At 29.1% G+C, this 26,546-nt stretch overlaps 2 protein-coding genes across 2 annotated transcripts; both read right to left on the reverse strand.

Moving 5' to 3' along the window:
• Window positions 1–1,427: 1,427 nt before the first annotated feature.
• On the reverse strand, window positions 1,428–2,465 carry LOC124934606 (aspartic proteinase CDR1-like). Its single transcript, XM_047475133.1, has one exon. The coding sequence runs from the start codon at window positions 2,463–2,465 to the stop codon at window positions 1,428–1,430; it is 1,038 nt and encodes a 345-aa protein (XP_047331089.1).
• Window positions 2,466–25,240: 22,775 nt separating this feature from the next.
• Window positions 25,241–26,154, reverse strand: LOC124934608 (aspartic proteinase CDR1-like). Its single transcript, XM_047475134.1, has 2 exons — window positions 25,831–26,154; window positions 25,241–25,636 (listed from the first exon to the last, which is right to left on the reverse strand). Exons 1-2 carry the CDS (start codon window positions 26,152–26,154, stop codon window positions 25,241–25,243), a joined length of 720 nt encoding a protein of 239 aa, XP_047331090.1.
• Between the last annotated feature and the right edge of the window lie 392 nt (window positions 26,155–26,546).

The raw sequence follows: 26,546 nt of genomic DNA on the forward strand, positions 1-26,546 counted from the left end.
TACAAAATAAAATATAACTAAACAATCTATTCTTCAATATATAATTATATATAACTCTATATCCCTAATTACAATATTATCTACAAATATAAATATATAATATAAATATATAATATAAATATCTAGAAACCCTAACCCACATCCCATCTTCATTGGCGGCCGCATCTCCATTTTCTTCTTCTCTCTAAATTTGCATCTTCCTTCTTCTCCCTCAATCTTCTATCCATTTTCTTATCTGTATCTATATTTATCTTTCTATCTCAATCGACTATCGAAGGAAAAAAAAAAAGAAGGTTCAAGAGAGTGAAGGGACAACGGTAAAGAACAATAACTCATGTTTCCTTCTCTTCATCAGCACGATACGATTTTTTCAATTTCGGTGATTGTAGCGAGTTGATTGATTCAACTCGCGAATACCGATTTTACTCCCTAACGAGTTATTACAACTCGTGACTCATTTTTTTTGAGTTGAATTGAAAACTCAAACAAGTTCACGAGTTGACTCACGAGTTTGACAGCATTGAAACCAATGTTTATTCTAATAAAGGAGAATTTGTAAATGGAAATAAACCATCACTAAAATTATCACCATCCCCAATCATATATATCATCATCCCATATTCTAAAAAGTGTAATCCACATTGAAGTAGTTTTTAATGCTAAATTGATTTAATATCTTCCAACTGAAATGTATAAAATAAGATAGTCTTTGAATCTAGAATGAATGTTTGTTAGTAAATTGTAGAATTAGAAATTGTACATGTTTTAGATGGGATTTTTTTTTTAGTTTTTACATTGATCAATGCTAGAAAAGCCGTTAAAATGTTCGGTTGTTTGTTATTTGAACTCAAAGAAAAATTATTGAATTTCTTATCAGTATCAACTGGAAATCGAAGTGGAACAATTTAGTAAAAAACAAATAAATTTAATCTATAAGTAGCACCCAAACGCCGCAAATGCATGGCAAAGTTTTTGTAGGGAGGGATTCAATTCTGTTCAAGCATGATAATTGTTTTGCCGACTCTTTAAAAGTGTCGGTAATAGACCATCCTCACATGTTTAATTTTAAAATCTTTACTTTTGTTTATTTAACAGTTTTTTTTATCTTATCCACTGTTACACTGTGTAACCGATAATTAACCGTCATAAAAAATTAAAAATGGTAATTATAATGTACGAATTAAATTAAAAATTAATGTAATTATTTATAACTTGTTTAAATTTTAGTATAGCGCAATGGTTAAACTTTGATTAAAGACAATATATGTTTAATTTCGTTCCATACAAAATAATTATTTAAATTCAGTACTTTGCTCATATCCTTTTATTCTCCAACCCTTAAATATGAGCAGCAATTAATTAAAGACCATTATTTTAACATATAGTTGGCTTGAAATAAACAAATTTTTTATCAAGATCATATCCAATTAAGACCGGTTCATTTGGGACAAGTTCCCATATATGGCTAGATCATCAGATGGGATTATGGCTAGACACAACAGACCCGAGTATGGAGCAATAGTATTATTCGTCTCCAACGCCACATCAGCACCTCTCGCGAAATGGAAAATGATTGTCGGAATTCTAAAGTTGTTGACGTTCTTATAACAAAGGCTTAATTCCCCAGTTGGATCTTCGACTGGTATGGCTTTAATCGCGCCTCTCAGCGTATTCTCAAGTTTTTGGTACATATCTGTCGGTAAATGAGTCATCGTGGTTCCCGAGTCTATCACGATATTACCCTCCTTAACAACATCCTTCATGTATTTAGCTACTCCAATATTGAATGGAATTCTAGTATTTCTTACGCTGACCCCTTCCAACGTGACATGATACCACTCCCTAGGACTCTTTGTGACCAATGGAGTGGATACCACTCCGGGTCCAGACACGATTGCGTTAGAACCGAAGTTGATTTTGCTTTTAGCATTTTGTTTCGACCGATCCACTAGGCAATATGAGAATTTCCCACCAATCAATTTGCGAATCTGGCCAATGAAAGAGAGATTCCCACTTCCGAGCCCAACTATGCCAGCCGAGGTCTCATGAAATTCACCTCGGTTGTCATACGCGCACCCATAAGCCATTTTCAAGATCGAACGACTCCCCAATTTATACATTTCATAGCCTAGTACCCCATTTCTGGTGGAACCATCATTGTAGGTTATACCATAATGACATTTGCTATTAATAAACATACGGTTACATTTAACATTTATATTTGGATCTCGTCTCTTACTTTGACAGTCACTTGAACGACATGACATTACCTTATAGGATGATGACTTCATTGGATTAAATATGGGTTGAATTTGCTTGCAACAACTTAAACATGGTTGGCATTGAGTCCAGGTAATTTCGCTGGCGGTATCAGCGATCGCCAATTGCTTGACCGGCGGTGTACCGATGTAAATTTCTATGAGGTACTCCCAGTCAGACAACATTATTGTCGAACTCTCAGTCATTACCTTCGAGCCGTAGTTGAAACGTGATAAGCGGGACCTAGAGCGATGAATAGATCTGGTTAGGAAGTTGGTTTGATTCACAGATGGGTTGTAAAATGGCGATTCAACTGAATCTCGATGAACAAGATAGGTAGAAAACCCTATTAATGTATTTGTATCATTGGATTGAGAGGCAACTGAAAGTTGTAGCGTGACATATAATGCAAAAAATATTGCATGGTAAAAAGAAATGTTCACCATGATAAAATATAGATGGAATTAAAAATGTATAACAATCAATTAATTTATTATATATATGTGACTAAAAAAATATGAAGGTGATGTAAAATCTTAATGCAATGTATATTATCGTAATAATAAGGTGATAGTATATTACGGTAATATTAAAATTGTAATTTATTTTTCATGACATTGGGTTGAACTTTATTTTCGCTTATTCAATAATTAATTTTATTTTTGAAATTATCTTATTATAAAATAAACTAGGAAGATCCCCGTGCGATGCACACGTATAAAAATATAGTGTTACAACGTCGTTTATCAAATTTGGTGTTGAATTTAAAATATATATATATATATTCAAATTTACCACAGTTCTCGACCCGGCAATCCGAACACTTTCAAAATTAAGCATCATTTTATATATATATATATATATATATATTAGTTAGTTAAAAATGTTCTGCGATTATCAAATTTGGTGTTGAATTTAAAATATAAAGTGTTATTAGCCAGTTGGTTAAAGAGTTGTACTTATTTTTGTTAGATTGCGAGTTCAAAACATACCTATAACATTTTTAATTTTATTTTTAACCGTTTTAAGTTTATGGTGGGTCAACCCTGAATCCGACTCAAATATCCATTTACTCTCACATATATATTCAAATTAACTACAGCTTTCGACCCGGTAATCCGGACACATTCAAAATGAAGCATCATTATATATATATATATATATAGATTAGTAGTTAAAATTATTCCGCATTCATCAATTTGGTGTTGAATTTAAAATATAAAGTGTTATTAGCCTAGTTGGTTAAAAAGTTGTACTTGTTTTTGTTAGGTTGCGAGTTCGAAACATACTGTTACGGGCTGCTCATCAAAAACCTCGGTCCTAAAATATTTTATGCACCCGTCTCTCGGCCCAAGTGTCCATATGGGCCAGTTTATGTTTTTAAGGAATAATTCTGTTTTGTTTACTTTCTCTCTTATTTCTCTTGAACTGAATTCTGTTATTTTGAAAGTTTGTTGTAACCGAATACTCTTGGGTAAACCAGCCTCTTTAAATGGTGATGCCCATCCCACTTTTTGGGGCTATGAATTGAATATTTTGGAACTTGGTGTTTAAGTTATCTCTCGGCCCTCCTCCCCCTTCTTGGACCGCTAGGTGTAATCTAGTGGTATTTCTCTCCTCCCATTCGGCTCTTCTCTCCCTAACCTCGAATTCTCCTCTAATTCTATGTCCGCTGCGCTAGAGTGTTGAATTCTACCATCGGTCCCGAACATCAAGAACCCGTTTCTTGAATTAAAGAACTTGAAAGGCTCGGTCATAATTTAAAGTCTAACATCTTGGTATCAGAGCTGGGCGATTCTCAACATGGTAGAAACTCGCCAGCAATCGGAAATGGATGCGCTCAAGGCCCTCATTGAAAACCTGTCCCAACAAACAGCAGCAATGCAAGCTGCCATAGACCGAAGATTTGATGCGGCTGAAGAAAGAATGGCAGCCTTTGAGAGCGGGGCATCTGGAAACGTGCAAGAACCCCACCACAGACCCTATGATGATAATTCTTGCCACGGTCCTTCACCATTTAGGCCCCCGCACCCTGGCCAGAACCGCGACCAACACTATGCTCCTCCTACTCGGCTAACCAAGGTCGATTTTCCTCGGTTTGATGGGTCGAATGTCGAGGACTGGCTAATTTCTACCGAGCAATTTTTCAGAGTGGATAAAACTAAGGATGCCACTAAATTAGAAATCGCCCCCATTCATTTTTCCGGCGAAGCAAGAATGTGGTACGGGTCATATCTTCAAAACCGAAATCATATGGAAGCCTTATCTTGGGATGTGTTCAAGAGAGATCTTATGACACAATTCAGACCCTCTATACACGACACTCCAATGAGACAGTTGATGAATCTGAAACAGGTTGGGTCGGTTCAAGAATATAATCTGCGATACATGTCGATCTCTCAAAAGCACTACAGCATGCCAAGAGAATATATCATAGATTGTTACTTGTCCGGTCTAAGGGAAGAGATTGCGAACTGCATCAGGTTGCGATTCCCAGATTCTTTAAACGAAGCAATGGCCATGGCTAAAGTCCAAGAAGCAACATATCGGTCCTTAATGAGCAGTGGTAACTTGTACAGCGCTGAAGCATCATTGTTGCCCACGCCGTCCAATATCAACACAGCCGGGCCGAGCACCAATACCGACTTCAAAAATTCATCATATGGGTCTTTTTCAAATGCAAATCAGGGTCATGTTAAGCAATTAGACTCAACCTCAATGAATGAAAAGCGAAAGAAGGGCCTATGCTATTCTTGCAATGAAAAATGGCAACCAAACCATAGGTGTAAATCAAAGTTATTCATGGTCTCGACCAATCAAGAAGATCAAGAACCCGACCAAGAATCTGTTTTGGATGATCTACCTTCATTGCTCGGCCCAAGGGATGAACCAGCCATATTTTTACATGCCTTGACCGGGTCTAAAGCTTTCCAAACGCTCCAAATTCTTGGCAAAGTTGGAAACCTGCCGGTGATGATCTTGATCGATACAGGCAGCACCCACAAATTTATCAATAGCAGGATTTTGGAGAAAATAGACCACAAAAGCATAGCAACCCAGGTGCAATCGGTTAGAGTGGTTGATGGGTCTAATGTGTTATGTTCTAGTGTTTGCAAGGACTTGAAGTGGTCGATGGAAGGCAATGGATACCAAACAGAAATGAAGGTAATTTCCATGGACGGATATGATATTGTGCTGGGAATTGAATGGCTGATTACTCTAGGCCCGTCTTCTTGGGACTTTGAAAAGCTAACACTATCCTATGATAAGCAAGACAGAACCACGGTCCTTAAAGGGATTCCTCGGTCGCAGGCCAGTTTGATGCATGGAAACCAGCTGGAAAAGATCCTAGATGAATATATTGTTGCTGCCAAAATGCAAGTAAAGAGTAAGCCCGAAGGCCAAACTGTTTCACTCGCTGCAATGACCTTGGAAGATATTCCTAATGATCTAATTAGAAGCTATGGCTCATTCGATGCTGCTATTATGCTGGTTCGGGAAAAAGACTTGGCCTGGATTTTTGAGCCAAGTATGAAGTTTAATCGAAGTTGGAAGAAATTATTTTTGCACCAGGCGCTGGGGACATTGCAGCAACCAAGGCCAGCTCTAAATACTGAAAAACTCGACCTTAGGTGCACAGAAATTCCTCACATGGGCGGAGTGGCAAGCAACCCAGCAGCGCAAAAGACCGCAAGGACCCGGCCAGTTCCACTACTGAAGCGATTCTACCGAAAGTTTTTCGAGAAAATATAGTTTTATGTTGCGACCCTTGCTGAATGTGCCGAAGCCCGACCGAAGAAATAGTTTTGAAGTTGAAGATGCGTATTAGAGGCTGACCAGTCCACATTCTTTTCGTCGAGGGCGACGAACCTCGAAGGGGGGAATTATGTTACGGGCAGCTCATCAAAAACCTCGGTCCTAAAATATTTTATGCACCCGTCTCTCTGCCCAAGTGTCCATATGGGCCAGTTTATGTTTTTAAGGAATAATTTTGTTTTGTTTACTTTCTCTCTTATTTCTCTTGAACTGAATTCTGTTATTTTGAAAGTTTGTTGTAACCGAATACTCTTGGGTAAACCAGTCTCTTTAAATGGTGATGCCCACCCCACTTTTTGGGACTATGAATTGAATATTTTGGAACTTGGTGTTTAAGTTATCTCTCGGCCCTCCTCCCCCTTCTTGGACTGCTAGGTGTAATCTAGTGGTATTTCTCTCCTCCCCTTCGGCTCTTCTCTCCCTAACCTCGAATTCTCCTCTAATTCTATGTCCGCTGCACTAGAGTGTTGAATTCTACCATCGGTCCTGAACATCAAGAACCCGTTTCTTGAATTAAAGAACTTGAAAGACTCGGTCATAATTTAAAGTCTAACACATATCTATACCATTTTATTTTTATTTTTAACCGTTTTAAGTTTATGGGTGGGTCAACCCAAAATTCGACCCAAGTATCCATTTACTCTCACATATATATCCAAATTAACCACAATTTTTGACCCGGCAATCTAGACACTTTCAAAATTAAGCATCGTTATATATATATATATATATATATATATATATATATATATATATATATATATATTGATAATTTATTTAATGTAAGAAACTAGCTAAATCCCACTATTATTAGCTCCATTTTAACCTAAGATATTATAGAATTTTGATGAGAGAGTTTTAAAAGTAATGTAAGACAAAATTGTTTAAATTGCCACTAAACAATTTGGATGGTTGCAAATTGGGTTCGTTCAGTTTTTTTGATAAATTTAAATAAGATACTACCACAAAGTTATTTATACTCGATCATGATCCCATATTTGACGGAATGAGGACATAAAAGAAGTTTATAAATAATACTAATAAATAATATTATTTGAAATAAAACTATATACTAAATATATGTGCCAATAATGGAGGAATGATAATTAAATTTAATAAAAATAATTGAATTTGTAGCGTTTGAAGAGACATCTATACTATGTGGAAGTCTTTTCGTATGCAGTGCAAATTCTTAATAGACGACGACTCATCGATCAACTTATGTGACGATATTTGGTAAAGTTTCAAAAGTCATGAATTTTCATTATCAACACTTATTTCGATCGCGATCTATAAAAATGTTTCGGTCAAAGACATGTTCGATCAACATTTGAATAGTTTCGTGGGTAGAATATTCAGATAAATGAGAAGACTTAATGATAAAGATGTAACCTTACATGAAAGGTTGTTGATTTTAGTGGATCACGTGGTGGTGATTTCTTCTTTGCGTGATATCTTACGTTTACAAGATATAGATTCTTGTAAGGTAGGTCATTGTTACACATTATTTGCGGAGATTGCCCCATATGACTTCTTATGAGAGAAGTTGTGTGATTCTAATTTTCCTTCAAATTTCTCGTTTTAGTTTGGAGTGTCATGCATGGAAGGATCTTGATGAATGATAGATACATGAAAATGTGCATTATAGTTAGTCGTTGCAGAATGTGGTGTGAAAAGGTGGAGATGACACTTTATTTTCTTTTGCATTGCAAATGAGTGACTGTAATTTGGAGTCTGATTTGGAACATGCTTGGCCTTGATGGTGATACATGACTTAATCATCGGTTATTGGGATGTTAGGATAGAAACTGTGAGCTCAGTTGGATTGAGTCGATGAGTCTTTATCTTGATTATTTTCTAGTAGACTATTTGATTCAAAATGAACCGTATGACGTTTAGTGATCGCAGTCGACCAATACGTTTACTCCACAATGCTATTATTATAACTATATAGGAGGACTCTTCTAAAAATTCGGTGGAGGCGGTCGGTGAATTTGTTAGTTTTATGTTTAGTTTGTTCGTTAGTGAGCATTTTTTTATATTTTCATTGTTGCTCTCAAATAATTGATCTCGTTGTGTTTTAGATGTGTTTGGTGACTATATATGAACACTCGTATATTTGTCATTGTGCTCAAATGACTATCATTTATATAATATTGCATTAACTTTTTTCAAAACAACCAATAATTGAATTTGTACAAATAACTCCAAATTTTCGTTGTGGTTATACGTATAATGCTCTTATATATGATTTTGTTTAAAATTGCTCTTTATACAATTATTTTTGTTTGAAATTGATTCATAAATATCTAAAATTATTTAAAATATTATAAGACTGTTAAGTTGTGTTGAAAATTGATACAAATTTCTCATATATGTGACATCCATTTTTTATTTTTATAAGTTCTACTAGCAAAGCTTTCACATTCGTTTAAGATTACTTCTTCAACTCCATTCTCAAACGACACGCAGGTGTTCTGCTCAATTTCCATACAATGATATTACAGACGAAGACAATGAAGATGTTCTTGCTCAACAGAAACAAACAACATCTAATATGGAGGTCTAAAAAGAAACAATCTCGTCGTCGTCTTAGTAAGCGGAGCAACTGCATCGTAGTTTGAGAATGAAGTTCAATAATTCATTTGAAGATGAATGTGAAAATTTTGTCCACAATAAAACTTCAAAAATGAATATACCACATATACGAGATATGTGTACTTATTTTCAACACAAGTTTACAAATTTACAGTATTATAATGTTTTAAATTATTTTAAATGTTTATAAACTAAATTTAAACAAAAATAAATGTATAAGAAACAATTTCAAACAAAAGTAAATATATAAGAAATAATTTCAAAATCATTTAGAAACATATTTAAAAGTCTGTTAAATTAAATGTATAAATAACATTATTCATATTATCAAGACACTATTTTCTTATTCGAATAATGAGTCAAAATGTATAAAAGTTGGCACCAAAGGTTAATAAAGGAACATATAAATAAAATTTTAGATTCCTGTAATTTTATTGTTAACACATTTTTTAAATCTAATTTATTTTATAATCTTGAATAGTAAAAACTAAAGCATTTTATTCAAGAATTTGGATTAAAAAAATATAGCTACAATTTTATGGAAGTTTTCTCATTAAAATAATATAGTATTAGTTATATAAGTATTAATTATATGAGTTATAAGTTGTAAACGGGTATTAAAAGGTATAAGTTATATATGTTATTTGTATTTGGTTAAAATATAAGAGGGTTATAAATTGTATAAATTTTATAATTTTGTGTTTGATTGGTAGTATAAAATGCAAAACATATTTTTGCCCTTTATATTTATATAAATTTAATTTAATTGTTAAATTAATATTTACTTATTTGTTTTTATTATTTCTTTTTATTCATGTGTTTTATTTTAAAATGATATTAATAGAGGTAGTTCTTTATTCATGTTGAATATTGAAACTTTGCTTCTCACTCACAGTTTTTTACTTATTTGTTTATGGGAAATTTTAAACTATTTAGATCTTATTTAAGAATCAAATTTTAACCATTATATTAAATTATTACTATAATAATAAATAATTTTCTTTCACCTCATTTAAGAATACATCTAGTTGATAAAAAAAATGATTGACAATCAAGTTGTTCACACTACTCACATAATTAATGAGATTGTCACCATATATTATCTTTCTTGATAACAAAGTTAAAAGATTTAGCAAAGTATAATTACAAAAAGTATAATTAAGATAACATGTCAAATATAAAGTATTTACGACTTAAAGGTAAGGACAAATGTAACATGTTATCTATCCTACTATTAAAAGCTCCATAAAGGAAGAAGAAGACTTGCATGCAAAAAATCACCCAAGAAATATGTTATCGAGGTACTATCCAAAGCAAGTAGTATATGTGTCTACCTTTACTAACCACCAATACGAGATAGTTTTTCGATGAATAATAACCGCATCATCATTTAAGGATGTAAATATGTCAACAAATTGTGTCTTGGCTGTAATTGCAACATCTATCTTTTCAACTAGATCAAGAGGAAGACGAGAAATTATTTCACATACTTACACTCTTTTCGTTGATAGATCATGATGGTAACTAGTTTTAGCAACTAGTGCAAACAAATTGTTTGTTGACTTTGTAAAGAATTCTCGCTTTGTGGCATTCATTTCCTTCATGCATGTCATTAAAGGTTCATATTTATTTCTCTTACCCAGTCTTCCATCTTCTACATCACTAGTTATTGCATGAACTAACCTCGATGTAGGCTCTTTTCTAACATTTTCATACTCTATATCATTAGTTCACACTTCATTCTCTATTGCTACCATTGCTTCTACAGGTCCTTCAGCAAATTCTTCAGTTGCTCGATCTTTTTCAAATACAATACACCAATCCTCGTAAAATGGAAGAGACTTGTCTCTCAATCCATGTGCATTGAGATCAACCTATTCAAAATAAAATTATAATGTATGAAACTAAAATATGAAAATAAATTTCAATATAACATTGTTTACCTTAATATGCGCCTCCCAAATAGCATCGTCATCTCAAGTAAAGCTTTTGTGTATATTGTGGAATTTGGCCTAGGGTTATGAGGCCCAATTTAGTGTGCCTCAATGTTAGGTACAAAAGAAGGAAAGAATCCATGTATATTATATTATATGGAAAGAGAATGATATATATTCTAAAAGGGAAATAGTATATATATATATTATAATATAATATAATATATAAAGAGAATGATTATTTTCTAATTATGAAATCTAAAAGCCTATATTTATTTACATTGTAAACGAGTTGTAGAGAGTGATGAGACTAAAACCAAGAACATACAGAGAGTTAGAATTTGTAATTATAACTCTATTTAATCGATTCTCCGAAAGCAAGACGTAGGACATTGTTGGTCCGAACTTGGATAAAATTCTTGTGTCGTTATTCTGTTTATTCTTTAATTTTACGTTATTGTTCTACATCCATTACGATTGCTATATTTCCATTTTTTATTCTTTGGGTGATAGTTTTCACAACAAACTGGTATCACAACAAGGTTGGTCTAAGGCGGTCGCGGTTCGATTTCTTTAACCTTAGATGAGATTAACTTCTAGGGTGAATATCGAGAAGTTCGATGGGATGAAAGATTTTGGGTTATGAAAGATGAAGATGAGGGCACACCTAAACAACATGGTGTCAACTTCTAGTGTTGAGCCCCGTGTATATCATGACCTTACCTTTATGAGCACCAACCTTGTTACCTTTAGTTAATCCCGTGAAGGGAAATGTCGTATTTTGGATGTTGACCACTTCCAATGTGATGTAATAGAAGTCTGGAGGATCCAATAAGACCAACGCGTGGAGATTGAACCGCGACTAAATACAATTGAGCTGATACAAGAATTTACCCGATGCTAAGGGAAGCCGACTAATTAGTGAGTGTGGTGTTAGGATTTGTATCTCCCAAATCCGACTTGTTTGAAACAATCTGTAAAAAGAATAACACAAGAAGACACAGATTTATATTAGTTCACTCAAATTGAGCTACATCCACTTCAGCCACCACCAGATTTCACTATGAAGAAGAAGGAATAAAAAGTTTTTTGCCTCACATTTTATCTCTCTAGATATAAACCCTTAATAATCACATATTTATAGGGTAAACATTCAGGTAATAAACATAAATAACTTTGGTCAGGCACAAACTCAAAACAAAAAAAAAATCAATAAACTCTAATTAACAATGTAGAGTTTATTATAAGTGTAGGCTTCAACTCAACATGTGGCCCATTTGAGAGCCCAATAATGTCAGCTCGTGGTCTGTTTTAGAACAAGCCAACATTGAAAATTTGTTTTATTTAATTTTTTTGACAAACATATTTTTTAATTTTGATCAATCTAATAAAAAGTAATACCAAATTAGTTAACATAGGGTAAGAACAACAAACCTATAAATTAGGGAAAACCAATCCTAGAGTAGCACATAAAAAAATAGTAAACTTAATAGGCTAAAGTAAACCCAATATGTTAAAAATATATATTTTTAATTTACTAAGAATTCAATCATTTGCAAATAAAAAAAAGTAATCTACTAAGTGAAAACATCTCATCGGGAAATATTTATTAAATTAAATAAAAAGAATAATATGTCTTGGTGCATCGAAAAGTTAGGATGCCTCTGGTAATGGTAATAGTAAGTGACATAAATAGGAGAGAAAAAAAAAATCACAAAAAATAAAAATAAGATAAAAAACATAAATACATTCCTAATGGTTTATATGTAATTATAATACTGAAATCCGGTTCACAGTTTTAAATGATAACTTAAACTTATGCAAAACTTAAATTTATACCTATTTAACATTGAAAACCTTCTTCAAAATTGAAATTTAAAGTTGACTTATGTTAATTAAAACCTTCCAATTTTAATACATGCCAGTATGCAAGAAACATAAAATAAAAATTGATGGGTAGAATTTAAGGAGACCCATATTTTTCCTTGTCTCAAAATGAGTTCAATTTGAATCTAATAGGATAAAAACAAGCAAAATTCCTTTTTCAAATAACATTTCACCATTATAAGATCATTTTAACTGAAGTCATGAAAATCATAGTTATAAGATCATTTTAACTCTAAAAATTCGGGAAAAAAAAATGAAAATCATTTATTTGTTTATTTATTTTACATAAAAAAATTCATTCAAAATATTAAAATTATGAAAATAATTTATTCGTTTTCATTAGGAAAAACATAATTAAGCAAATTTATACCGGAATGTTAAGAAAAATCCATAAATTTATGAATTTAACTAGATGGCATTATATTGGGTGATTTTTATAATTTTCGACATACAATATTTATACCTTGATATTTTCCCAATTCTCTTGGGTGATAGAGACTATTTTTTACATGCGAGTGATGTTGTGCACATCATTTCAAATATCTCACCAAATTTGTTTAAGTCCTCTCATCCATGATAAAATTCTTACATTACTTTCTAATCCTATTTATTTTAGTATACAATAACTCAAAATATACTAGTGCGGAGGTTAACTTTGTATAATAATTCAAATAAAACATATAAAATGTATTATTAATGGTCAACATAGTTAGAAAGAGTTTGATGGTCGAAATATTTAATATTATTTTACTGATTATATATATTTTTTTATTTTTTAAAATTGTCCACAATAAATTATAAACGTGATTAGTTTAATCACAACTAAACAAAGTATGATATTAGAAAATTAAAAAGAAAAAATGGAAGAAAGAAAAAAAATAAAGACAAAAAAAATAAAGAAGGTAGGCCCCTTACAACAAAATAATTAACGTGCACAAATATTTTCAAGAAAGAAGATGATCTACCCAACCGACTCAACAGTCTTTTCAGAACTAATTTTAGATAGTGTAATATTAATGATATTATGAATTATACGCATAAGTCGAATTCAATCAATGCACTGAATGCACGCGGATTCATTTTTACCCAAATCTATATATATCTAATGACGCTTAATTTAAAATGTTATAGGTGTAATACACGCTCTTTCCATAATCATCCAGGTAATTTCTCTTTCCTAATTTATTAATCTTAATTATTTTCTCTCTCCTAATATATATATATACATATTTATATATATAAATTTCTTTTTTAATATATATATATTTCATTATTTTTTTTTCTTCTTATTATATATATTTATATTTTTTTTCACACTAATAATATAAAATATTTTTTTATCAATAATTTTTATATTAAAATATATAATATTACCTACCATATTTATTTTTATATTTAATAATAACAATATATATATAATAATGCTAATATGAAGGTTTATATACAAATTTATCATATATTAATAAATATTTATTTAAATAATTTATTAAATTAACAATAAAAATTCATTATAATTTACCGTTACTTATCTTCTACTCTATTTTTCTTAATTAAATTATATTAATATTAATTCAAATTTTTCATTAAATATTAATTATAAAACTTTTAACAAAAAAAACCGTATAATAAAATATTAATTATAAAACCTCCAATAACATGAATTCTCATTAATTAGAATATTAATTATAAAACCTTTGCAATTAAACTAATTAAATTAGACTTTTCATTTTCTCCACCCAAATATTCTTTTTACTTATAAATAATATTAGATATTCACAAACGTACTAACATTTTCTCCCTCCTCTCTCTTACTTTTTTTTCTTAAAAATTTTGTTTGCATGGTTAAAGCAGATATAGGGAGGGGAGATATTTGTTGAGCACGATTGGAGTCCTCCTGGCCAATTATAATGAATTATATTGGAAAATGCGTGTAAAGTTTCAGATAACAACCATAAAGATTGCATCTTTGAAAGGGAGAAGGTTTGACAATAATCCACAAATCAGGTAATTTCTCTTCCCTAATTTAAAATATTGTAGGTGTAATACAAGTTTTTTCCATAATCATACACATCCGATTGATTCTGGTCAATTATAATGAATTATATTGGAATATGTGTGTAAAGTTTCAGATAACAACCATAAAGATTGCATCTTTGAAAGGGAGAAGGTTTGGCAATAATCCACAAATCAGGTAATTTCTCTTCCCTAATTTAAAATGTTGTAGGTGTAATACAAGTTTTTTCCATAATCATACACAAATCAGGTAATTTCTCTTCCCTAATTTATTAATCTTAATTATTTTCTCTCTCCTAATATATATATACATATTTATATATATAAATTTCTTTTCTAATATATATATATTTCAGTATTTTTTTCTCTTCTTACTATATATATTTATATTTTTTTTTCACAATAATAATATAAAATATTTTTTATATTAAAATATATAATATTACATAACATATTTATTTTTATATTTAATAATAACAATATATATAATAATGCTTAATGTATTAATACGAAGGTTTATATACAAATTCATCATATATTAATAAATATTTATTTATATGATTTATTAAATTAACAATAAAAATTCATTATAATTTACCGTTACTTATCTTCTACTCTATTTTTCTTAATTAAATTATATTTATATATATATATCTAATGACTTAATTTAAAATGTTGTAGGTGTAATACACGCTCTTTCCATAATCATCCATAATTAAGGTAATTTTTCTTCCCTAATTTATTAATCTTAATTATTTTCTCTCTCCTAATATATATATACATATTTATATATATAAAAAAAAAATTAATATATATATATTTCATTATTTTTTTCTCTTCTTACTATATATATTTATATTTTTTTTCACACTAATAATATAAAATATTTTTATATCAATAATTTTTATATTAAAATATATAATATTACCTAACATATTTATTTTTATATTTAATAATAACAATATATATAATAATGCTTAATGTATTAATATGAAGGTTTATATACAAATTCATCATATATTAATAAATATTTATTTAAATAATTTATTAAATTAACAATAAAAATTCATTATAATTTACCGTTACTTATCTTCTACTCTATTTTTCTTAATTAAATTATATTAATATTAATTCAAATTTTTCATTAAATATTAATTATAAAACTTTTAACAAAAAAAAAAACGTATAATAAAATATTAATTATAAAACCTCTAATAACATGAATTCTCATTAATGAGAATATTAATTATAAAACCTTTGAAAAATTAAATTAGACTTTTTATTTTCTCCACCCAAATATTCTTTTTACTTATAAATAATATTAGATATTTAATAATCTTAGATTACAAACTCTCTCTTACTTTTTTTTCTTAAAAATTTTGTTTGCATGGTTAAAGCAGATATAGGGAGGGAAGATATTTTTTGAGCACGATTCTATTCTCGTCAATTATATTGAATTATATTGGAAAATGCGTGTAAAGTTTCAGATAACAATATATATAATAATTATTAATCTTAATTATTTTCTCTCTCCTAATATATATATACATATTTATATATATAAATTTTTGTTCTAATATATATATATTTCAGTATTTTTTTCTCTTACTATATATATTTATATTTTTTTTTCACACTAATAATATAAAATATTTTTTTATCAATATTTTTTAATTAAAATATATAATATTACATAACATATTTATTTTTATATTTAATAATAACAATATATATAATAATGCTTAATGTATTAATACGAAGGTTTATATACAAATTCATCATATATTAATAAATATTTATTTATATGATTTATAAAATTAACAATAAAAATTCATTATAATTTACCGTTACTTATTTTCTACTCTATTTTTCTTAATTAAATTATATTAATATTAATTCAAAATTTTTAGATATTTAATAATCTTAGATTACAAGCACTAACATTTTCTCCCTCCTCTATCTTATTTTTTTTTTCTTAAAAATTTTGTTTGCATGATTAAAGCAGATATAGGGAGGGAGATATTTGTTGAGCACGATTGGATCCTCCGATTCTATTCAGGTCAATTATATTGAATTATATTGGAAAATGCGTGTACAGTTTCAGATAACAACCATAAAGATTGCATCTTTGAGAGGGAGAAGGTTTGGCAATGATCCGTAATTTCTCTTCCCTAATTTATTTATTTTAATTTTTTTCTCTCTCATAATATATATATACATATTTATATATATAAATTTCTTTCCTATTATATATATTTCAGTATTTTTTTTTCTCACCTTACTATATATATTTATATTTTTTTTCAAACTAATAATATAAAATATTTTTTTATCAATAATTTTTATATTAAAAGGTATAATATTACATAACATATTTATTTTTATGTTTAATAATAATAATATATATAATAATGCTTAATGTATTAATATGGAGGTTTATATACAAACTCATCATATATTAATAAATATTTATTTATTTTTATATATAATAACGTTTATATGATTTATTAAATTAACCATACAAATTCACTATAATTCTCTCTTACTCTATTTTTTTTAATTAAATTATATTAATATTAATTCAAAATTTTCATTAAATATTAATTATAAAACCCTCAACAAAAACTTATAATAAAATATTAATTATAAAACCTCCAACAACAACAGATTTCTCATTAATTTAACATTAAATATTAAATATAAAACATTTACAATTAAACCAATTAAATCAGACTTTTCATACCGAGAATATTCAACTCGAAGTCCCCATAGATTATTGAGCACGATTGGATCCTCCGATTCGGGCCAATTACATTGGAAACTGCGTAAAATTTCAGATAGCAACGATAAAGGTTGCATCTTCGAAAAAGTTTCATCTTCGAAACGGGAGAAGGTTAGGCGATGATCCACAGATCAGTTAATTTCTCCTACCTAATTTATTTATCTTAATTATTTTCTCTCCTAATATATATATACATATTTATATAATAACAATATATATAATAATGCTTAATGTATTAATATGGAGGTTTATATACAAACTCATCATATATTAATAAATATTTATTTATTTTTATATATAATAACGTTTATATAATTTATTAAATTAACAATAAAAATTCGGTATAATTTGTTTATATGATTTATTAAATTAATAATAAAAATTCAATATAATTTATAGTTACTTTCTTTCCTATTCTATTTTTCTTAATTAAATTATTTTTATAATAAAATATTAATTATAAAATCTCCAACAACATAAATTCTCATTAATTTAACCTTATAAAACCTTTGCAATTAAATCAGCCTTTTCATTTTCTCCAACCAAATATTTTCTCTCTTACTTCTTTTCTTAAAAATTTTGCTTGTATGGTTAAAGCAGATGTGGGAGATATTACAATCGAGAATATTCAACTCGGAGTACCTATGGATTGTTGAGCACGATTGGATCCTCCGATTCTGGCCAAATTACATTGGAAACTGCATAAAGTTTCAGATAGCAACGATAAAGGTTGCATCTTTGAAAGGGGAGAAGGTTTGGCGATGACGATGGCATCGACTGCGATTCTAGAGGCGATTGTAAGATCGGCTTAAGGAGTTGTGAAGGGGGTAGAGAACTGGTTATCTGATGCATGGTTATTTGATGCGGATTCAGCCTTTGTCGGTCCAAAATTGTATGGCATTGGTGGGTTGCCGCGTTTTGAGTTGTATGAGACGGATTTTGGATGGAGCCAGTCGGTGAAGGTGGAGATGGTTTCCATTGACACTGCTGGAGTTTTCTCTCCTCTGTGATGCTAGAGATGACGACGGGATTGCTTTTAATAAACATAAGATTGAAGTCAATCTTCCGAGAAAAGCTTGAGGATATTGGTAATATTTAATAATTTAATCCTCCAATTTATTATTATTGTAGTTTATGGATTTTGTATTATCCTAAATAAATTTTATATAAGAAACTTCTTTTCTGTTTCTTATTTTGGTCCTTTGTTTAATGGAAATATATATATATATTAATTAGGTTGTATTTTTTCAATTTTTTTAGTTCAAATAAATTGTTTTTTTTTAATCTATTTTAATGTCTTATTTAGATTTTTAAAACGTGTTTATATATTAAATTAAATTTTATTAAGGAAGAACATCAACTTCAAAAGTTGTTGAACATGTATTTTTTCAATTTTTTATCAAATAAATTGTTTTTTATTATTGTTTAATATTTTATTGTCTTAATTAGATTGTTAAAAATACAAACAAATTTGGAGATACTCGAATGACAATTTATTAGGACGAAAAGGACAGAAGATTTAGTTTCTATTTTTTATTTTACATTCTCTAATTTCGTTTAGTGGAAGTTGTTTTTTATTAATATATAATTCAACTTGTCTTATTTTTTCGATAATATATGATATCTTAAACTATTGTCTTTCAATTTTTATATATGATCTTTTAAAATTATAAAATAATTCATATTGAATAATCTATTTTAACTTAATTTTTTTATTTTGTTTTCAATAGTTTAAATAAATAGTAAAATTAGTTGTCTTTCATAATTAATTTTATATAAATATATTTTCCTCACAAAAATTTTTCCCACTATTTATATATATATTTATATATGACTATTAATTCAAAAAAAACACCACTAAATTTACATTAAAAAAAATCATTATTTAATATTAAAAAAAAAATTATAAAAAAAAAATATTACAAATTTATGTTTATATATATATATAAAAATATTTGATTCATAAAAGTTTGTTTCATAATTTTTTTCCATATATATATATATATATAAATAGTAAACGATCCACCAAAGATTATAAGAATTGTTCGGATAAAAAAAATATAACATAAACTCAAATCTAAGTAATTTAAAAAAATATGACACTCCAGTGCTAAAAAAAGTCATTGAAGAGCCAAAAGAAAAAATGTTTTTTCAACCTCTCTGCAACTTTATTTTGAAAAAAAAAGAAGTAACTTGGATGAATTATTTTATAATTGATAATTATGTAAGAATATTTTAATTTCCCGTTCCCGTACAACGTAGGGTATCCTACTAGTAGTACATAAAAGAGATAATAATTTGTGTCTTTTTTTTCTTATAGACCTCCTTTGTCAACACTTTTCAAAATGTCATTCATACCAATCTCCATAAAAACATCATTTCTGATAAGGAAAAAAGGTGATTTTTTAATTTCATTCTAAACCTGCATGAATAATTAAAAATAAGTTTAAAATAATGTTGTTAATCTTATTTCACTACAAATACACATAAATTTACCGTGACAATACAACCAAAATATAATTTAATAAAAATATACTAAAAGTTTTAAGTAAGACCAAAAACAAATTCCTTAAAATAGTTCCACTTTCTCCTTAACTTTGCTTAAGAGTTTTATGTCGCTAGATGCTTTACAGAGTACAATGAAACCAACACAACGAACTTGACAAAAATTACATGAATCACATTCATCGCGTTTTAGAAAAAAATATCGAATTAAGAACTCAAAGAACACTCACGAAAATAAGGAAAAGTTATTTGAAGAAATTAGAGTGAAGAGATATATATAGCTGAAAATTAAACCATCAAAATCCAACCGTCACTAATTCATTCATCGAACTGTTGGTCTTTCTTACATCTTCATTATCAATAACAATTGATAGAAACAATAACTCATTGGTGTTACATTAGAAATTAACAATATTGAATGTATTCAACATTTTTTAATTGTCTCACCCCACCAGGGTGGCCCGGTGGAAATAGTCGACTTAAGAGACTAAAATGTCATGAGTTCAATTCTCACCGGACGCGCTTTAAATAGAAGTGAAGGGCATGAATGTGTGGTGTTATCCTAGTTCTCCTTAATTAAAAAATTATTTGTTCAAAATATTAACGTTAATTAACAATTAAAAAATTCATATTCATTTGGATTAAATTTCATTTATTTTGTTTGCCTAAATTATCATTTCCATTTAATTTGTTAGAATATAGAGAAATTACATTGAATGATATATATCAGGTTAGAATAAAGAAGAACGTAAGGATGGCAATTTGAAACCGCCCCGCAAAAATCGAACCAAATTTCCTCGTTTAGGACGGGTTTTCCCCAAAACCGAACGGGAATGGGGCGGGGATGGTATTTGTGTCCCTCACCCCGATCTCACCCCGATTATGCCCCGAACACTATAAAATATAATTAAATATATTAAATATATTAAATCATTAATATATTTATTTATTTACTATATTTTATAAGAATGATAAGTTTATTTCTTTATAATAATATACAATTTTAATATATTATAATATATTATATTAAAAATCTGTTTATATAATATTGTTTTATAATTTTTTTAAATATTTTATTAAAACGGTACCCCGTGGGATTCCCCGAAACCGAAAAAAAATCGAACGAGACGGGGATGGTATTAAAAAATCCCCGAAATAAAAACGGTACGGGGATGGTAAATGCATTCCCCGTTCCGAACCGTCCCATTGTCATCCCTAATTGAATGATATATTTTGAGTTACATATGTGTAACTCCGGAAAAACTCTTTTAGTTTTATAGTTCAACAAAAAAAATTCGAGGTTCGAAAATTTCAACCTTGATTTGCGTGTCAGGATTTTCTTTTTTAAAATAAAACATTATTTTTAAAATATGTCGTCAATTCCATACAGATTTTTTAAATCAATTAAAAATAACTAATTTTCGGGTTTAATTTTAAATAATCCGGAGACTTACGGTAATCAAACTATAATTTGATTTTTTTTAAATCCGATGGTTTAAATTAATTAAACAAAATTAATTTAAAAGATTACTTATTTTGAAATATAAAGTCGCCAATTGATTTTTTTGTAAATAATTTTTTTTTTGTATGCGTATACAAACGTATCGACTAGAGTTTTCTTTTACTTCGTAGTTTGGTGATACTCGGAAAATGGTTTTCGCTGTATAATGTTTTATTTTACTGATTATTTTTCCGGTACTAAGCATGCATGAGGTTTGTGTATTATTTAAATATTAAAATAATAATAATTAAAGCTGGTAAATGTTGCTGATAATTACTTAGGGAGGAAATACCTGAAGAATATCTGTTATTTTAAAAAATAGAGAAATAATTTTAAATGTTTTTTATTTATTAGTTTGATATAAAAATTGGTGTAATTAGGTATAATTTAATGTAGTTGACTATATGAAGGTGATATAAACATATCTAACTAGGTTTGAAAATGGTTTTTAATATTCATTTAAAAAAATAACATTTTTATTTACTTTTTCATATGTTATATTTTTTCTTTGTCTAATTTGTATATATTATTTAATTTATTTATTACCTTAATCTATTTTTATTCTTAATAATTATATAACAAACAAAATATAACAGTATTAATCTCCTTATTTTTAGTAATAACTTCTATTGCTAATAATTTCTAATATTTTGTTTATTTTATGTGTTATTTAATTAATTATTTATAAAAAAATAAAATAATATATATTACATTATTTTAAATAATAAACATAAATGTATTTTAAATTTTATTTTATTAAATAAATTATATAAATATTAATCAATATTATAATTTAAAATAAACATTAGGCTAAACATTATTTATAATCTATGCAATAGAGAATATTAATTTTTGATTGTATATAATATAGCTTGAGATTGTCCTACAGACCCACCACACCAAGTTAAATAAACAAACCAAAATTATATAAACTATTGAAATTCACATATAGACACCCCATAACTATGTGTTTTCAGATGGAATGAAACCTCGTGAACTCTTGGTCTCTTTTATTGTATTATAGTAATTATTCAAATTGGCTTGTTCATAGGGTTACTATTTCCCTTAGCAATAATTTGGCAGAAAAGAAACTTTTCTTCTTTCAAGATCAAATCCAATCATGTGGTTCATTTGTAATATGTTCCCCAATATAACTAGATTTTCATCAATTGGGAGTATCGCTAGACACAATTGGCTTCTATATGGAACGATAGTATTTTTCATCTGCAAAGTCAAGTTAGCGCCTCTAGAAAAATGGAAAATGATTGTCGGAAATTGAAAGTTCTTGCTGTTCTTGTAGCAAAGTTTTAGACTACTTTGTGAAGGAATTGGACTATCTTGAATCATGCTTATTAGTTCTTCTTCCAATTCATAGTAGATATCATCATGCAAATAAGTTAGTGTTGTGCCTGTGTCTATAAAGGCATTACCTTTAGGAGCACCAAACTTGTTACTAGGGGTGAGCAAACGGGTAAACCCAACCCGTATTACCCAACCCATATTCAACCCAAATTAAATTTACCCAACCCATAATTCAACCCATATTATTTATTAATATGGGTTGGGTATGGGTTGGGTTGAGTATGGGTTGGGTAACCCAAATTATTTTATTTTTATTTTTTATTTAACATGTATTTGACTCATTTAACACATTTTTATTCGTTTAACACGTTTTTCACGTTTTTGATATTTTTAATACGTTTTTCACACGTTTAACTCGTTTTTGACACGTTTAACACATTTTTTGCACGTTTAACACATTTTGACACGTTGAACACGTTTTTCATGTTTTTGGCATGTTTAACACGTTTTTTAACACATTTTTGACACGTTTGACACGTTTTTGACATGTTTGACACGTTTTGACACGTTTTTTTTTTCACGTTTTCGACACGTTTAACACATTTTTACCACGTTTAACACGTTTTTAACACGTTTAACACGTTTTGACACGTTTACCATATCTTTCACATTTTTGACACGTTTCACACGTTTTTCACGTTTTGGCACGTTTTGACACATTTAACACGTTTTCCACGTTTTTGACACGTTTTGACACGTTTAACACGTTTTCGACACGTTTAATACGTTTTTCACATTATTGACATGTTTCACACGTTTTTCACATTTTTGGCACGTTTAACACGTTTTGACACGTTTAACATGTTTTGACACGTTTTGTCACGTTTAACATGTTTTTACACGTTTTTCACATTTTTGGCACATTTAACACGTTTTGACTTTTGACACATATTCCACGTTTTTGGCACATTTTCCTCGTTTTAGGCACATTTTGATACGTTTAACGCGTTTTGACACGTTTAACTTGTTTTTCACATTTTGACACGTTTAATACGTTTTCACACGTTTAATGTCAAACGTGTGAAAAAATATATTAAACGTGTGAAAAATGCCAAAAACGTGTTAAACATGACAAAACGTGTTAAAACTTATCAAAACGTGTTAACGTGCAAAAAAATATGTTAAACATGTCAAAAATATGTTAAATGTGTAAAACGTGTTAAAATATCAAAAACGTGTTAAACGTGCCCAAATATGAAAAACGTGTTAAACATGTTACAAACGTATTAAACATGTTACAAACATGTTAAACGTGTTAAGAATGTGAAAAACATGTTAAACATGTCAAAAACGTATTAAACGTACCAAAATGTGAAAAACGTGTTAATGTGTGAAAAACGTGTCAAATATGTCAAAAACGTGTTTAACATGCATAAAACGTGAAATACATATTAAATGTGTGAAACATGTGTTAAACGTGTGAAAAACGTGTGAAAATGTGTTAAACATATCAAAAACGTGTTAAAATGTTAAAAACGTGTTAAACGTGCCAAAAACGTGAAAACCGTGTTAAACTTATCAAAAATGTGTTAACGTGTTAGTTATGTTAAAAACGTGTTAAACGTGCCAAAAACGTAAAAAAGAAGTGTTTATTTGTCAAAAACGCGTTAAACATATTAAACATGTCAAAAACGTGTTAAACATGATAAAAACGTGTTATTAGTATGAAAACGTGTTAAACATGTCAAAAACTTGTCAAACGTGCCAAAAACATAAAAACGTGTTAAATGTGTGAAAAACATGTTTTAAGTTTGAAAACGTGATAAAAATATTAAAAACGTGTTAAACGTGTGAAAAACGTGTTAAACATGTCAAAAACGTGTTAAAATGTCAAAAATGTGTTAAACGTGTCAAAAACGTGAAAATTGTGTTAAACTTATCAAAAACGTGTTAAATACGTTTAAAACGTGTTAAACGTGCCAAAAACGTGAAAATCGTGTTAAATTTATCAAAAACGTGTTAACGTGTTAATTATGTTAAAAACGTGTTAAACGTGTCAAAAACGTAAAAAACGTGTTAAACTTGTCAAAAACGCGTTAAACGTATTAAACATGTCAAAAACGTGTTCAACGTGACAAAAACGTGAAAAACGTGTTATTAGTGTGAAAATGTGTTAAACATGTCAAAAACGTGTTAAACGTGTCAAAAACGTGAAAACGTATCAAAAACGTGTAAACGTGTCAAAAATGTGAAAACGTGTGAAAAACGTGTTAAACGTATGAAAAACGTGTGAAAAACGTGTTAAACGTGTGAAAAACATGTTATAAGTGAAACGTGTTAAAAATATTAAAAACGTGTTAAATGTGTGGAAAACGTGTTAAACGTATGAAAAATATGTTAAACATGTCAAAAACGTGTTCGACTTAAAGTTGGAAGATGATTAGTTTATATTGAATTAATAATAGAGAATTAAACTAAATTTATATAATTTGGGTAATTTGGGTAACCCTAACCCAACCCAAATTAAACTCAACCCATACTCAACCCAACCCATACTCAACCCAACCCATATTAACCAACCCAAATTAATATTTTGGGTTTGGGTTAGGGTTGGGTTTGGGTAAACCCATATTATGCTCACCCCTACTTGTTACCTTTCAATGATATTTTAGTTACTCCAGTGATGGGTAATCTCATATTTTGAATGCTGATTGCTTTCAATGTGATGTAATAGAAGTCTGGAGGCTTCATTAAGACCAAAGGTGTAGAGATCGAATTGCGGCTAGACACGATTGCGTTAGCTCCGATATCTATCTTGCTTTTTGCATTTCCCTTAGAAGCATCGGTTAGGCAATACGAGAATTTACGCGGGATGCTACGGTGGAGCCGACTAATTAATGAGTTTGGCCCATTCCCAAGACCAACAACGCCAGCATTGGTTTTTTTGAACAAGCCATCGTTGTTATTTGAGCACCCATAAACCATTTCTGGGAGGTAAGTGTTTCCCAATTTAAAAGTTTCCGAGCCAGTTCCCCGAAGCTGTATGACTCATCTCCGTATACTAATTGATATTTACAATTGCTAGATGGATCGATACAATTAATAAATTCGCCCAATTGTTTGCATTTCTTTGCATCACATCGAATTGGTTGATAGGAAGATGATTTCATCGGATTAAATTTGGGTTGAGTTTGTTTGTAACATTGGACACATTTGAGGCATTGAGTCCACACGATGTCGCTGGCGAAGTCAAGAACTGCCCATTGCATGACGGGTGGTGTGCCGATTGAAATCTCCATGAGATAATCCCCACTAATTCCCTCAATTCTTGAGTCTATGGAAGAAATTTCCTCCGTGTCATTGTTTGGGAGTTGTAAAAGAGACTTAAGATAGGATAATCGGGAACTAGAGCGAAGGATGACTCTTTCTACAAGCTCACTTTGGTTGATCGATGAATCGTACAATGGCGATTCAAATGAATCTCGGTGGATGAGATGGGTAGAAAAACCTATTAGTTTTGATGATTTTGTTCCAAGGGCGGTTGAGAGTTGTAACATGATATACAATACTAAAATTATTGTAGGGTTCAAAAAATTGCTAGCCATGATGAAATGTAGATAAGACTAGCCAATAGATGAAATTTAAATATATAGAGGTGTCATAAATGTTTAAAAGATGTATTGTGAGTTTAAGCATTGATTGTCAGAAAATATAAAGTTGTTGGCCTTTATTATGTTAGTGTATATAATATAATAATATATTATATTGATATATTATTATATTATACAATATAATATATTATATTATTATATTGTCTTTTATACCATTAAGGTATATTTAATTATTAATGGGCTTGGGCCTATATGTATAAGTAATTTAGGGTTCTAGGCTAATTACTCCTATATAAGAATTGGTTGTAAAGGTTGAATATACAACACTCAAGTTTTTT

The sequence above is a fragment of the Impatiens glandulifera genome, chromosome 4, assembly GCF_907164915.1.
Source record: "Impatiens glandulifera chromosome 4, dImpGla2.1, whole genome shotgun sequence".
Taxonomy (NCBI): Eukaryota; Viridiplantae; Streptophyta; class Magnoliopsida; order Ericales; family Balsaminaceae; genus Impatiens; species Impatiens glandulifera.